Here is a 14965-nt window from a genome sequence, read left to right on the forward strand (position 1 = left end):
ACGTGCCTGTGGGGAGGGAGGCCTGTGCTCCCTCCCTGTGCTTGTGCCTCTCCCCTCAGCACAGCTCCCTGCAGCCCAGCAGGGAACAGCCCTTCCCTCCCTGCTCTGGCCACCATGTGGACATGGTGTTGCACAGCATGGCATAGCAAAACCTGCTCTGAGATCCTCTGACAGCACCTGAAACCTCCAAGGATTGGCTGCTCTGAATCTGAATCAGACAGAGTAAGTAAATCAGTCCTGGGCAGATCCTGCCCATCCAAATGCAGTGCGTGAGGCAGCAATGCAGAGACCTGTCTGTACACTACAGAAATCTCACCTGTACAGGCACAGACACTGCCAGAGCTGCTCAGGGCAGTTAGGGGAAACAAAAGACATGCTTAGAGGAAACTGAACACCAAATTTTTCCCCTGCACAGCACAGAGACCCGGCTCCATGGCACTTCCCCACAAACACCTGGAATAAAGGGGTTGATGGGAAGCTGGGGTGGGCCAGTGGTAGAGTGGGGCCCAGGTAACCTGCTGCTGTATGGATCCCTTGACTATGGAGAGGCTGTTTGATCCTCACAACCACACTGGAAGCTTATTTGCAGAACCTGTTTTTCCTGGAAACAGGACACTCCAAGTGAAACAGTGAAAAATCCCAATCAGAGCCTCAGGCATGACACAGGCTGGAAATCAAAGCTGGATAGTAAATTCAGAATCTACACAGCACCTTGATAGGCTCACCACCAACATGTGTTGCTGAAAAGGAGAGTGAGTCAGTGACTGCTGCTGGAACGTCCAGAACTCTGTGTCGTAGCCGGGAGTTCTGACTCTGATAGCTGAGCACAACTACAGCAAACTCTCTAATCCTTTTGAAATATACAGAAATCTAGCTCTGAGGCCAGCTCACACTACTAACCTGTTTAATTTATAACCTCTCTAAGGATCAGTTTTAATGTGAGAATGAGAGCAAAAGGCCAATCTTTTAGCTTAAATTGCACTATTATCACTCAGCTCCCATTCAGAGGGCAAAGACTAATCTGCCATGACAACTTCTGCAAAACAACAGACTGAAGTATGCCTGAACTGTGGACTTCCTTAGAAGCTTGGTACTTTCAAGACATATGGAAAATACCAGCTCCCTTTACTACTCCACAGAAACACATCCATTTACTTAATAAACATTAACTTCGTAGTACCTTAAAGTTTACACCAATCACTTGCCCATTAAAAGAATCTCTCCTCTTCCCTCCTTTCACCTCAGCTGTTACAATGTCCCTCATTTCCATTTCCCCACTCTTCCATTTTCTAATTCTTGTTATTCTTTTCTTATCCATAGTCCCCTTGCTCTTTTCCCTCATCTATATTACTGATGGCATGTTCATCAGAGGATACTAAAACAGATAAATATGAAATCTAGGGACAAAAATTCCTGCTCTGGGTTTCACAGATCCCTAAGATAACAGACCATAATATATTACCAGTTTCCCTCCACTCTGATGTTTTCTAGAGGAGAGCAAATGTAAAAGTAAACCCTAAAACTTTAGAAAGTGGACAAAGCACAACAAGCATCAAGAGACACTGCCAGGAAGAAAAAACTTTGGATTGCAGCACAGCGTCTCACTGGACAGAATAAAGAAAACACAAAATCATACTTTTACACTTGTTAATTCAGCCAAGAGCTCCAAATCTGAAATGATTGACCAGTTGTGAGAGCAATATTGTAAAAGAACATTTCTTTGCTTTAGATCAATGTAGAATGGAAGAAATTGCTGTAGAAGTTTCACTTACTGAGATCTTTGTGAAAACATATATGATCAGGGAAAGGACTGACAGGTAGACCTGGATCCGTTTCCCACCGAAACGCTTCCTCAGATACTCTGGCATTGTCACCACCTGTGGAGGTAGAGAAGGTTTTAGATAATGGGGAACAGGTACAAATCAAATTAGAAGAAGATTTTTGGTACTTAGACACTGTGAGAGTGGAGCACAAAATTAGGAGACTGTAATTGCAGTTTCAAAGAAGAGCAGCTCCAGGAATCAAAGGAGAACAAGGAAGGAGCACCAAGTACTTCTCAGCTGAGGTCTTAGAACAGAGAATCCTCATTTTTCAAGTACACAGAAATACCAGAGTGCTGTTCTGGCACACTCGGATCTCGTGCCATTCATAATGACTTTGCAATACTCCAGCCCTGAGCTGTAAGCATGAGCAGCAAAGAGAGTGTAATGCAGTGCTTTGACTTACCCCAGCTTTGATGTAGATGGGTACAAAGATCCATCCTAGAACCACCACAAATATCAGAGCCTGCAGCCAAGACAAGATCAGCTGAATTAGCCTCGTGTCTCTAGACACTGCTCCCTAAGACCATTTATCAGAGCCAACAGCAGCTGGAGACCAGTGAAATCACAAAAACCTGGGTACTACAGGGGTGTGGGGGAGGAGGTTCTGCTCTGTCCTTTGATTCACAGTTGAAAATTTGGGGATGGAATCTTGGCTAAAAACTTCATCAGGTATTATACAGCCTGGGTTTCATGCTAGCTGTCCCAAAGCACACATGATTATAGCACAGAGCTGATTTCTCCTCACAGGATTGCCCTCTAGTATTGAATTACAGCTGCACCAGTGGCACCAGACTATGCCAGCTCTCTTCATAGAAAGCCAGCATGGCTGAATGCTTTACAACAATTTCATAGACTGTACAGGATGCACCACATGCAATTTGTAAAATATTTTGTATTTTCATTTACAATTTAATAATATATTTTCTGTGTCCATGTATATTTTGTGAACTACTGATCTTACTTATAGCAATGTCACAGGTTTCTGACTTAAATGGCTGGAATGCTGTCCAATATCGAGTTGTACATACTTAAATCAACAAATATAAAACAAATTCCTGCCCTCAGAGCTGCACTCTGTGTTTATTTTGTCCACAGGGTTTAGAGGGCTTTTAAACTATATCTTTTAAGTTCTGCCCTTAGGTCAAAACTGTAAGATGGACAAGAAATACTGGGTCAGCTTCTGCTGTTATTCTGATATAAAATAGAAATAATTTGAATGGAACAGGGACACAGAAGGATGGCAACAGTCAAATTTGGTATTACTTCCATTACTTCTGTTATGTGTGATAACTGTGCCACTGTAAGTCATGAGCTCTGCAGTGTGTCTGCTCAAACACCCACAGACATCAGTGCTGCTTCCCAACCAACCACTGCTGTGCACTGTGTATTGATACTGGTCCAGCAGGAATCTCGCAGGAGAGAAAGTGTTAGAGATGTTTGAAGAAGGATTTGGGCCCTAGAGATTTGTGTTCTGTTTTGATTTGCTTTGTTCTGCTGCAAAAAGAAAGAGAATCAGGTCTGTCATAGGCCTGATATCATCAAAAAGAGGGAGCTGACAGATAAACTGCACATCTCGTACAGTTCATTTTGAGCTTTGTCCTTTTCCTTAAACATTTCTATCATACCAGTACTTCATTATTTGCAACAACCATTTACTTGCTAAGGAACACAAGCCAAATCCCCCAGGGTGGGAGGATTCTTTCGCTGCTCAGAAGTAAATGCGAGGGAAGTATCGACCTGTGGAGGCTCATTCAACCCTTTGTGTCATGGCTAATTCCCTCCCCGAGGGTGAATTAGGGAGGTGAATTAGGTGAATTGTGTCGTTGTCACAACAAGGACATTGTCAGCCGCGCCCACAGAGCCTGAGAACACAAGGAAATGGGCTGCAGTCGTTCACGGGAGTCTCTGAGCTGCTGCAGTTTGCACTGACCCTGGTACTCCGGGAAGCTCATTTCTATATAAATGATATATACCTGTACTGGAACCATAAGCAAAACAAGAGCATCATTCCAGGAAGGAGAAGGTAAAGAGGAAAAGATTTTTGGAATGCAGGTGCTTGTGAAGGATGTTCAAAATTCCTTACAGCCTGTGAAGAAATCAAAGCCCCTTCAATAATTTCTACATAGCAAAATGCTGCAAAAATTACCATGGATTACCTGATAAATTCTTCCCAGCATCCTGTAGTCTGAAAATGTTGTTCACAAATACTTTGAAAGTAATAAAAGACATGCATAGAGAAGAAAATCCACCAACTTATTTGGTTCAAACGCTCTCTAAAAAACCTCAACTGAAAAGTGTCACCTTTTCCAGTGGCTTAGACAGGTTAAACACTAGATTACATTAACTCTTACTGGTCTGTGCAGAAAACAAGTGTTGCCAAGCACAAACTTTGACAGTGCTAAATTATTAGGCAATGTTATTTTGATTAAGCTCTGCAGATAATCCAGATGTCACAAGTATTTCCCTGACATATATGCCACTTACATTCCACTCATATCCTCCAATGGCAATTCCTCCAGCTGCTGCTGTTCCTGCTATTCCCACAAAGTGCCCACTGCCAATGTTGCTGGCAAATAGAGAAGCACCAATCTGCAAAGAGAAAAAACAAAAATTGGCTCTTATGTTCATGGGAATTACTAAAAAATCCCCTTCACTTGGCACATTGAACTCATGCCTCTCTGTGGTGGTGGTGATGATGAGAACGACTGACAATCAATTTCCTTCATAGCTTTCAGGACTTCCACTTAATGTTCCCACTGAAACCAGAGCCTCCAGCCATCACATCTACAATAGTGAGGGAGAAGAGGATGTTGAATAAAATATAAAATATTTTATATTATAATATTTATAATTTTATAATTTTATAATATTATAAAATATAAAATATTTTTTGAGTCAAAAAATATACTACACCAATATAGATTTTAAAATGTTTGCAAAACTTGCCAAACTGGCATTGGGATGATATCCAGGCAATCAGGGAAGAAAACTGTGATCTTCCTTGTTCAAGGAGGAAATGACAAGGGCATCCCCACTTGTCAAACCTGCATTCCCTGTTCCACATTGCACAGCCTGTGCATCCAAATGTGCCATTGGTGAGAGCTGGACTTGGTTCACTTTTAGCCAAAAGGTATTTGATTACTGAATAAAATTCTAAAAGCTGCATAGCAGAAATGTCTGCTGAGAAAATGCCTCTGGAAGCTAGAAGCAATAGTAAATCAAGGAGTTATAATTAAGGAGTGCTGGATCTTTAAGACCCCCAAATATTGCACTGATCATAGAAACTGAACAGTAGGGAGAACATGGGAATTGGTGAACAGGGAGAGATTAAAAAAATGAAAGGTTCCTGTTGGCTTACAGACAGGCAGGAGCCATTCACAAAGATCTAATCTTTAATCAAGTATCTTAGACAATAGAAAAGATGAAAAGGAATGAGCTTCATTTCCTCAAAATGAACACATTAAAAGGCAGCAGAAATACCCAGTGATAATTTACTGGATCAGGTACTGAATGATGCAGGGTGAGAAGTCAGGCATAAAAAAGAGGTTAGATTGAATTGAGTATTGTGGGCAGAGGACAAGGAAGCTGGAAAAGTTCTGAGATGAAAAAACGAAGTGAACATTTTTTTATTCTTCTCTATTTTTTCTTACATCCTCTGAAATCTAAAACAACAGCAACAACAATCACTAGGCTTAAAAAAAAAAAGAAAGCAGGCAAGGGAATTTCTGCTAATGTCTTCCAATGCTGTCATTTGAATCATGGAATATCCTAAGTTGGAAGAGACCTACAAGGATCACCGAGTCCAACTGATTTGAATGCAGCAAATATTCAGTCAGTGTTTCTGGGAGCACAGGGACGATCACCTGAGTTTTGGGAGGATGAAGGATTTCATCACAGAATTCCAGCTCTGCAGAGCAGATTTATTCCATAGAGCTGTGGCATAGCCAGAAATAGCAACCACGCTCTTCAACCCACAATCCTGATCTCTGATAACAAATAGATTATCCTCCCCTATTTTTATTTGCAACACACAAATAAAATTCAGAGGGTTCCACTCTTCCAGGCTTACTGTTCTTCTCTTTCCTCAGTTTCATCTCCTGATTTCTTCAAGTCTTTTTCTGTAGACAAACTGTTCTTTTGCTGTGACAGGAAATTTATGTTTTTAAGTTCACTTGGTTCTGGATTTGGGATTTTTTCCCCACATTTCTAAAAGCCAGTTGTGCCCTACAGAACTGTAACCAGTTGATCATATGACATTTCTACAGGACTGATAAGTTTTGCAACAAACATTGGCAAACAAAAGACCTCTGTTTCTTCTAACCTCTTTGTGACAGCAACAGTTTTCCAGAAATGATAGTGAAGAAAAAAGTACCACTTATACCAAGCATTAGCACTGTTGACCAATGCTTTCCTTGGAGATAAATAATTAAACTTAAATCTAGGTTACTAGAAATGCAATCACCAGAAAATATTAACCACATTCATCTCTGATTTTATTTAATGTGTTCCCTCTCCTGTTTCAAAAGCTTAAAGGTAGATCCAAGTAACAAAAGCAGCTAAAGAACTTTGAGAACTGACAGGCACAAGCTTTGGCTCAGTGCCTGAAACCCCAGGACATACTGCAGGCAATGCTGCTGATGCTGTGTCCTCAAATTTATCTAAAATAACATTGTCTTGAAAGAAAAATACAAAACCAAACTAAACCAATGCAAAACTACCAACATATTCAGCACCAGCAGGAGGACAAAACAATGTGAATGCAATTCCCACATTCACATCCTAATTTTTTTTCTCTGAATTAGGGAACATCCAATGCAGCAGAACTTTAAGATCAACATATACTAATAATGGATGCAATTTTAAAAATAGGTTTCAGTTATGTCATATACCTGGGAAGGGAGAACATGGCTTCATAGCCAGGAAAATGCAGATTACCCTTAAATCTACAGCACAATCACAGCAAGAAGAGTGCTGACCAGATACCCTCACAGCCCATTGGCTGCTGATGCCGGAGGGGAAAGGGAAATTTCCCATCTGCCATATTTTAAGGATGAGGAAAGAAGGCAGATGGGATCTGGGCCCGAGCTGCCTTGCTGAAGAACTTACTGCTGTGGGATTTTTGTACTGGAAAGGCTGATTACTGGAATTCTTCATTTGCCATTGGTAGATGCTGCTGAACAACTTAAAAACTCTGGGCTGAAACTGGGAAAGGCAGAGGGAAACAATCTTCTGGAACTATTCTCAGTGAATGTGTGAGTGAACTGACTTTGAAGACAGATCTAGGAGGAAAGGTGAAGAAGAAAGTTGGTTGAAAGGGACAAAAGCTGCTAAGAGGGAAAGAGGATGAAAAACCTGAACTAACCTGAGGCAAACGTGGAACATTAACTCTTTTAATATATTTTAAGAGGTCAGGCCTTAACAAGAGCATTCTGTTCAGCAGAAGTAGCACCACCCTGAAACAGATGATGATCACTGTGTTTTTTCCTGTTATTCATTAACTCTTTCACCTTGCTCTTGTCATTAAGTGGAGGATGCAGTGACATCCCAGCCCTGGCCATTCCCAGCTGGATGGATGCACTCTGCAGGCCAGTGGCAGCTGCAGTGGCTGTGCAGAATGCACAGCCTGTGGCTCCTCTCCCTGCCAGGACCTGCCAGCACGTCCCCCTTCCCCGTGCCCACCCTCCTGAAGGCATCAGCTCAGTACCAAACCTTTTCCCACTGATCCTTAGAACAGCAGGGGATCCTCTCACCCCACAAGGTCACTCCTGCAGAAGTTGTTTCTCAAATCCCTCTTCCCTGACACATTTCTCATTCCTACTCCTTGGGACTGTTCATGCTTTTCTTTAACTAGCAGCTCTACCCTGAAACATGGGACTTTACTCTGATGCAAAGGCATTACTTTTCCTACCTGAGTTTTTTGGGATCACCCTTAGTCACTTTGGAAAAATCAGTACAATGCAATATCACTGCCACACTTCCAAGGCTCTGAGACCCAAAGAAGGAAGTGTGAGGTTTTATTCTTCTTTCCCAGTTAATCTGAAAGTTCTGTGAATTGCATTATTACCCAATTAAACCACATCTTTACAATTCCCAGTGTACTAAGCAGGAGGGATGGATGTTCAATAATCATCAAAATGCCTGTACTCCAACAAACCTGGAACAACTCAGGCTCACGAGCTGTTTTGTACTCCCCACTTTGTACTCTGAGACAGAAACAACACCTCCCAGCCAGCTGGAAAGCTCATGGATTCTGTAGAAATCCATTTCACTGGTTTCACTTTTCTATCAGAGCTTTGCTTTGATTACTTCATTTTTCTACTTTACCTAACAAAAGGAAATGCAAATCTTATTGACAGCAGAATTGTTGTTCCTGGTTCCTCATAGCAGTGTCAGGTTCAGCAAGTGGGCAAAATCCTGAGACTATGTAAAACTTAACAGGCTGCAAAGATCAGAGAAATCATGCCAGTGGTCAGTTCTGATGGCCACAAAGATAAGCTGTGTACAGCTGAAGTAAGAACCTATTGGGTTTTTTCCCCTAATTCTTATCTGTCTGACAAAGATCTAAATGTACATGATCAGAAACGAGCTGAGTTACATTTCTCTTTGGAGTGCCCTTGACCCTACACTACTGTTCAGTAAATCTTTTTTACAGAGCTGGCCTTCCCATGCCCAGCAGATACTCTTTGTCCTATTACCATTCATGCCTCAGGAGCTGAGGTGTAGAAGGTAACCCATAATTTTGTGCAGACAGCTCTGTCTGCAAAACTACACAACCTGAATAAGAAAATTCAAAAGCAGGAAAGCTTCAAAAGTTTGAGGTTTCTTAATGGTGCATGAAGGGCTGTTAATCCTGTGCGAGTGGCTGCTACCAAAGCTGACAGTTCTGCAGGAACAGACACTTCATGTCCTACAATGGCAGGAAGCATTTGGCTGAACCCAACTCCTTCATCTGGCAAAGGAAGCTGAAGTTGGCAAGGCCCATTGCTACAGAGCTGTCGCTTGCCTTGAACTTCTCTGTGTCTTTTTGGAAAAAGCAGAGCTGAATATGAGGATTTAAAGAGCCATGAGTCTCTCCTGAAGATATTTCCCTCAAAGCCCAAGAGACCAAAACCAGTTTCTTGAAGATTTTTCTCTCAGTTTCTACAAAAAGACAGTGGAAAGAGCACAGCATTTTGTAAGCATTTCTTACATTATGACTAACAACGACAGATTTCAGTTTCAGGTGATCTCTGAGAATGTTCTTATGTCCCTTTATCCCTAATTAACCATGGAACTACTGAGATGACTACTCAGCCACTGCACAAGGACAGTGATTCCAGCGAAGTGAGCTCTCACCTCAGCCACAAAACTAACTCTGGGCTTGCTTCTGCAAAATGCTGAACAACTTTCCTGGATTCTGCTGGAGCAGAACAATCAGAGCCAAAGCAGGACAAATTTGGTCCAGGATGTGTCTTGGTCCTACTTTATACATTGAGAAATCGAATCACAATCACAATCACAGTTTGCCAGTGACTGACAAACATTCAAAATCCATATTAAAAGTAGGAATAATCTCTAGCCCTTCATTTCCAGGGTCTCCTCTGGTCTACCAAACCACAGATATTATATGGTTTAAGTGAAGAGAATCCCTTTCCCAGCTTGTCAGTAGGAGATCCTAACACACTGCTAATGAGCCTTCTTCCCTCTAGGGTCAGAAAAGCCACTTGTGGGTGCCCTGCAGAGCACAGAATACAGGCAACAACTGAAAAATACAATTAGTTTAGGGGAATTCAGTTTATACCAAGTTTTTGGAAGGATTTTTTTCTTCATTTTGTTCTGTTCCAGAAAGCAATTACATGACAAGGGTCATTATCCTGAAATGGCAGGGGAGAAATCTGACAAACAAGGGTCCACTTGCGAAACAACTGCCCCCACCCTGTCTGTGGAAATGCACTGAGGCTGTCCAGAACTGTTCCAGGTTAGCCCTGACATGGCACAAAAGAGAAGTCAAAGCACAAAGTAAAACATCACACACAGCTTTAGCAGTTGCAGAGCTGAGATCACATCTCTGACTAAACTTTCTATACTTTCATTGGTTTCCTCATCATTTCAGCCCAGTTTGCTCTGGGTGATGGACATCCCATCTGCCTGCTAAGCTGTGGGAATTGGTGTTTTGGAATCTCTTTTTATCCAAGGCAAACTTTCCAGGGTGGTGCTGCTGACATGGTATTTAGTTTGTGGTTTTGGAGTGCTTGCTCTTTGTTTATTTTGAGTGATATGAGGAAGAATAGCAAGAAGGGTTCATTTTTATGGCATGGGAAGCTGCTCCTGGCATTCCAAAGGGAAGGACTGAAGAGGAGATCTAGGACTGCACTGAGGACCAGCACTTTGTCCATGCTGAGCTCACAGAGTCTGGGAAGGAGAGAGGGGATCCTGGCAGGATCTGTGGGGTGATCCCAGTTGGCTTCTCACCAGAGGAGGGGAGCTTGCTGGGTCTGTTGGGTTTGTGTTGGCAGAGGACTCGGTGTCAGATCCTCTCCCCCAAGTTTCAGGGGGATCATTGGGAGTTCTCAGTGCCACTGGAACAAGACTGAACTTTCCTGTGTGAGTCTTTGCTGCCTTGCTGCCTCCATTTACATCTGCACAAAAGGATATTCATATCCCCTTGACAGGCAGACAGAATTGCACAAGGTTAAAACCAGCCCCCTGATTAAAGTGACAGTTAAATAGAGTAATCTGTTTGGTTTAATCATAAAATAACTTGGAAACTCTCTTTCCTCAATCTTCCAAAGGAACCTGAATTTCCTTAGATCTACTACATCAGATGAAGAAATCTTTTACTGTCATTGGCCTTTAATCCTTTCATGTCCTTAAAGAGGCTGTCCCAATGTCTTCTAAAGGCAGAGAGCAGCTCTCTGAAGCACAGACTGAAAGGTGAGCAGGTATTTCTGCAGCCTACTTCAAGAAAATTCCTAAATCTTCAGGGAACCAATATTTACTCTCAGTCTTCTGGTCCTGTAACTGAACCAATGTGTGTGGAGTCTTGACTCCCAAACCTTAATGAAGTGCAGAAACATTTTCTGAGACTGAATGCAAGATCAGAAGTGTTGAGGAATTCCATTCAAACAAATGGAATCATGTAAAACACGATTCCATCTTCTGTATTCCAGTAATACAGAAAATGCAGGTTTGTCTAAGCTGTCTGCTTTTCCTATTAAAGAGACTGTATGAATAGGAACAAATAGACAATTGTTTCTAACATCATTTCTGCCAAATAGCCTGATGGAATGGATGGCTAAAAACACTTTGTAGCTTTGGCTCCTGTTCTCTACCTTGGAAGACAATAGAGATCCACAGAAGACAATCAAGCTAAGCCACAGCTAATCTTTAAATACACCTAAAATATATTTTACCAATAACATATCAGAACATTTCCAGGATTTTTTCTCCTCGTACAGACCAGAACTTGTTACCAAAAGTAGAAACAATAGAGCGATAAAGGAGAAAATTTCAGTAAATTAATTCCTGTCTGTGATAACCTTAAAATGAGCCAGCTTCTTTGAGTGCAATGAAAAGAACGGAGTCCAAATGTTGAGAAGTTTTAAAGTGGGATGAAAGGAAAAGCACTGGGTTTGTCTGTATTGACATTACCAGTGCATTTATATTCAAAGTTGATCACATAACCAAGACAGCTCAGCCAACTTCCCCCAACACTTTTCCCTGCCCATCCCATGGCTCTGTTTGTGCAGCCTGCCCTGTGACACCACGGCTGGAGAAAGAGTTGGATTTGCAGCCACACAGCAAAGCCATCAGAGCCTCAGCAGTGTCACAGAGCTCTTGATGTAAGGACTGGACAGTGCCCGGGTGCAGAGGCACATCCTGTGTTTTGTGTACACAGCACTCACCGGCCACCAAACCATGCTCCGTCCAGCCAGGAAAAACCCACCCACTGTGCCTCGGTTGGTGGAGTACATAGCCTGGAAAAAAGGGGAAAAGAAAGCTTTCATCATATTTCAAGTGTACTAGGCAAGCTATACACAGGCTGAGAACAAACAGCTAGAATGAAGGGATAAGAAAACACACAGGCAGGGTAAAGTGAAAGAAACAGAGTGGCTAAAAAGAACAACCTTATGATGAAGGAAATAATACAATGGAACAATGATTCTTTTATCTAGGTCTTCATTAACCATTCAAGTTTCATTCCTTCACCATTCATTATAGTGTGAAACACTAAATAAAATTAAATTTAACCAAGAAAAAATATCACTCAAGTAAAAGCTCACATGAATTTTTTGTTGGGGTGAAAAGCTTTTGCTTTCAGGCATCAAAACAGACTATAAACTGCAAATGTATTAACAGAAAGTATGCAGCTTTTTTCTCTATACTATCCTGCCCCTACAGGTGTCTGTTTTCTTGTTGTGATATCAGCATTGTGCCTGATTCCCTCTGAAATTCCAAAAGAAAAAGCCAGCTAAAATTTCCTTTTTACAAACTCATGTTGTCTTTGTCAAGGGATGGGCTTTAGAGGGAAGTTTCCTCCAATTTTTCATCAATGACCTTGATCTATTATTTACTGGATTTCCATTGTCATCTCTGATGGACTTTGAACAGGTAAATAAAGAAAGAAGACCTGGGAAAATTATCCATATATTTTCTTCCAATGCAGAAGAAAGGAAGTAAATATGATGGATTTACATTTAACTACACACAGCAACTGAGTAAGTATTTGTCCAATACCGATGTCTTCATGGCTGGAAAGAAAAGACTCCAGGAATTAACTCAGCACACAATGACTGAGAAGCCAGAGATCAGCCCCTTATTGTCAGAGACCTTTAACATGAAGTTCAACTACAGCAACAGCCAGACTCTCATGGTAAGACCCAGCTCCCTCCTGCCAGACAACAAGGTGTTCTGGTGGACTGGGGCTTCAGATTTTTAGCTATATTTTGGCCTCTACTCCTGTGCTGAAGAGGCAAAGAAAAGGTTGCGTCCACTTTGTGCAAACCATAAATTGGTGGTGCCCCTCAAAATATTGCCAGGTTGTTAGAAAGGGATGTTTGTTCTGCAGCTGACTTTTCTGCACTGTGAAATGTTCCTGGGATGCTCCTGGAAAGCAGAGAATTCCTGAAGGGCAATCCCTCCTCTCTGCTGTTATTGGTCAGGTGTTCAGGTGACCAGGAGGGTTTGCCCCAGGGAAACCCGAATTCAGAGCCGTTCCCACCACTGCAGCTCAGTGCATTGGCCCATTCTGTCAAACGCTTCAGCTCCGAGGTCCCAGCGCTGGGCTGGGAGCTGCTTTTCTCCCCTGGCTCCCGGGGCTTCGTTTCCCTGGGCTCCGGGCGAGGGCAGGGGCACCGCGGCGCTCGGCCCCGAGCAGAGGCGCTGCACCACGGCTGCCCCGGGGCTGCTCCTGCTCACAGCCGCGGTGGCTCTGCACCCTGGAGCCGAGAAACAGCCCCGGAACGCTGCCCTCAAACGGCACCCGCAGCCTCGGCCGAGGCGGCTCTGCCGTCCCGTCCTTGTCCCTGTCCCTGTCCCTGTCCCCGTCCCTGTCCCTGTCCCCGTCCCCGTCCCTGTCCCTGTCCCTGTCCCTGTCCCCGTCCCTGTCCCTGTCCCTGTCCCTGTCCCTGTCCCCGTCCCTGTCCCTGTCCCCATCCCGTCCCTGTCCCTGTCCCCGTCCCTGTCCCTGTCCCTGTCCCTGTCCCTGTCCCATCCTTGTCCCTGTCCCCGTCCCTGTCCCTGTGTCCCTGTCCCTGTGTCCCTGTCCCTGTGTCCCTGTCCCTGTCCCTGTCCCTGTCCCAGCGCTGTCGGCGCTGCCACGCCGCCTCTCCGCCCCCGCCGCACACGGCGTCCCCTCCCTTCCCACCCCTGCAACTCCCCCTCCCCACTATTTCCTACGGCATCACCTCACAGCACCAATTCTCCCTGCAGCCCCAGCGCTCCGTGGGCAAATGCCACCTCTCAGGTCCAGCCTGTTTCTAAGAGGGGCCCTGGCTGATCTTTACTGATCACATTCCTCGGCTCCATCCCACACAAACCCCATCACTCCACCTTCCCCACTGGTTCCATTCATCCATCCAAAGGGATGCCTCCCTGGGTCACCATCCCCTCTAATGTAAATTAGTGCCCACATTTTGTCCACCATGCACTTGTTAACTATTTCAATTAAGCATCAAAACATTTATATAATTATACATTCTCCCTTACTAAGCTATTTTGGCAAGACTCTGTAATCTACCTGCTCATTAAGTAAAACAAAATAAAATCCCAACATACCCATAGTCCCACTGCCAGAACTATCAAAAAGTAGACAACAATAACAGAGATGTCTGCAGCATTGTTGATCCTTATGATGGGTTCCATCCTGGCTGCTTCTCTGGCTTTCTTCTTCTTTCTCTCCTTATGTGCTTCTTGCAGAGTTCAGGTTAATGATAAACTGCTGTCATCACCTACGTCGTATATAATATATAACTCCAGATTCACTTGTCTCCAATGGGACACAAGTTGAAACTGCTGCTTTTCCTTGGACAACTCTTTCCCAAAGAGTCCTCCTCTGTTACAGGTGCTGCAGATTTCACAGTTCAGTGTCCCTGCCAAAGGTGCTCAGGGTTTTAACATCCACGAGCAGATGTCTGAGAAGGAATGACACAGAAAGGAGTGGCTTGGCTGCAATAAACCTGCATATTTACCTCACTGTGGGTGAATACTTTTTTTTTTTTTTTTTTTTAAGTGGTTGTACCTGTAAATCTAGTCATGGAAGATGTAGTTCTTTTAGTTGTTGATGGCAAGCAATTATCTGTGAGGAGTGACCTGGCACCAGGGGAAAACCCAGGGGTCCAGGATCTGGGACAACCTCTGTGTCATCTCTCAACTCAGCAGCATTAGTCAATGGAGAAGCAGTTCTGTGTTTCTGGGAAGGAGAAAACTTGAATCTGCTTCCATCTCTCACATGGATACAGGTAAAGATGCATGTGAACACAAGACCTGGACCCAGGAGCTTACTGGGCTGAATTTCAGGCTGTTTAGACCATGGTGTTGGCTCTCTCTGTTGTAGCTAATCAGCTCCACATTTGAGTAAGTTCAAAGTTCATCAGAGCTTGGGTCTGTTCTCCCTTTATTTGCTCCTCTGACTTCAGAATTAAGCTAAGTAAAACAAGTGGTCA

At 43.4% G+C, this 14965-nt stretch overlaps 1 protein-coding gene across 3 annotated transcripts in view; it reads right to left on the reverse strand.

Annotated features, from left to right (window-relative positions):
* SLC5A1 (solute carrier family 5 member 1) overlaps nt 1-14965 on the reverse strand; it is a 42817-nt gene that overhangs the window by 12249 nt on the left and 15603 nt on the right. For 2 of the 3 annotated variants that reach the window (XM_053959621.1, XM_053959622.1), the window contains 4 exons: nt 11708-11779; nt 4308-4412; nt 2227-2286; nt 1773-1877 (listed from right to left, as the gene is read on the reverse strand). In XM_053959621.1, the coding sequence (XP_053815596.1) occupies nt 1773-1877; nt 2227-2286; nt 4308-4412; nt 11708-11776 (339 nt within the window). In that variant the 5' untranslated portion in view covers nt 11777-11779. Of the gene's footprint in view, nt 1-1772; nt 1878-2226; nt 2287-4307; nt 4413-11707; nt 11780-14078; nt 14384-14965 lie in introns of those variants that run through there. The other variant, XM_053959620.1, reaches the window with a different exon arrangement.

The sequence above is a fragment of the Vidua chalybeata genome, chromosome 18, assembly GCF_026979565.1.
Source record: "Vidua chalybeata isolate OUT-0048 chromosome 18, bVidCha1 merged haplotype, whole genome shotgun sequence".
Classification (NCBI taxonomy): domain Eukaryota; kingdom Metazoa; phylum Chordata; class Aves; order Passeriformes; family Viduidae; genus Vidua; species Vidua chalybeata.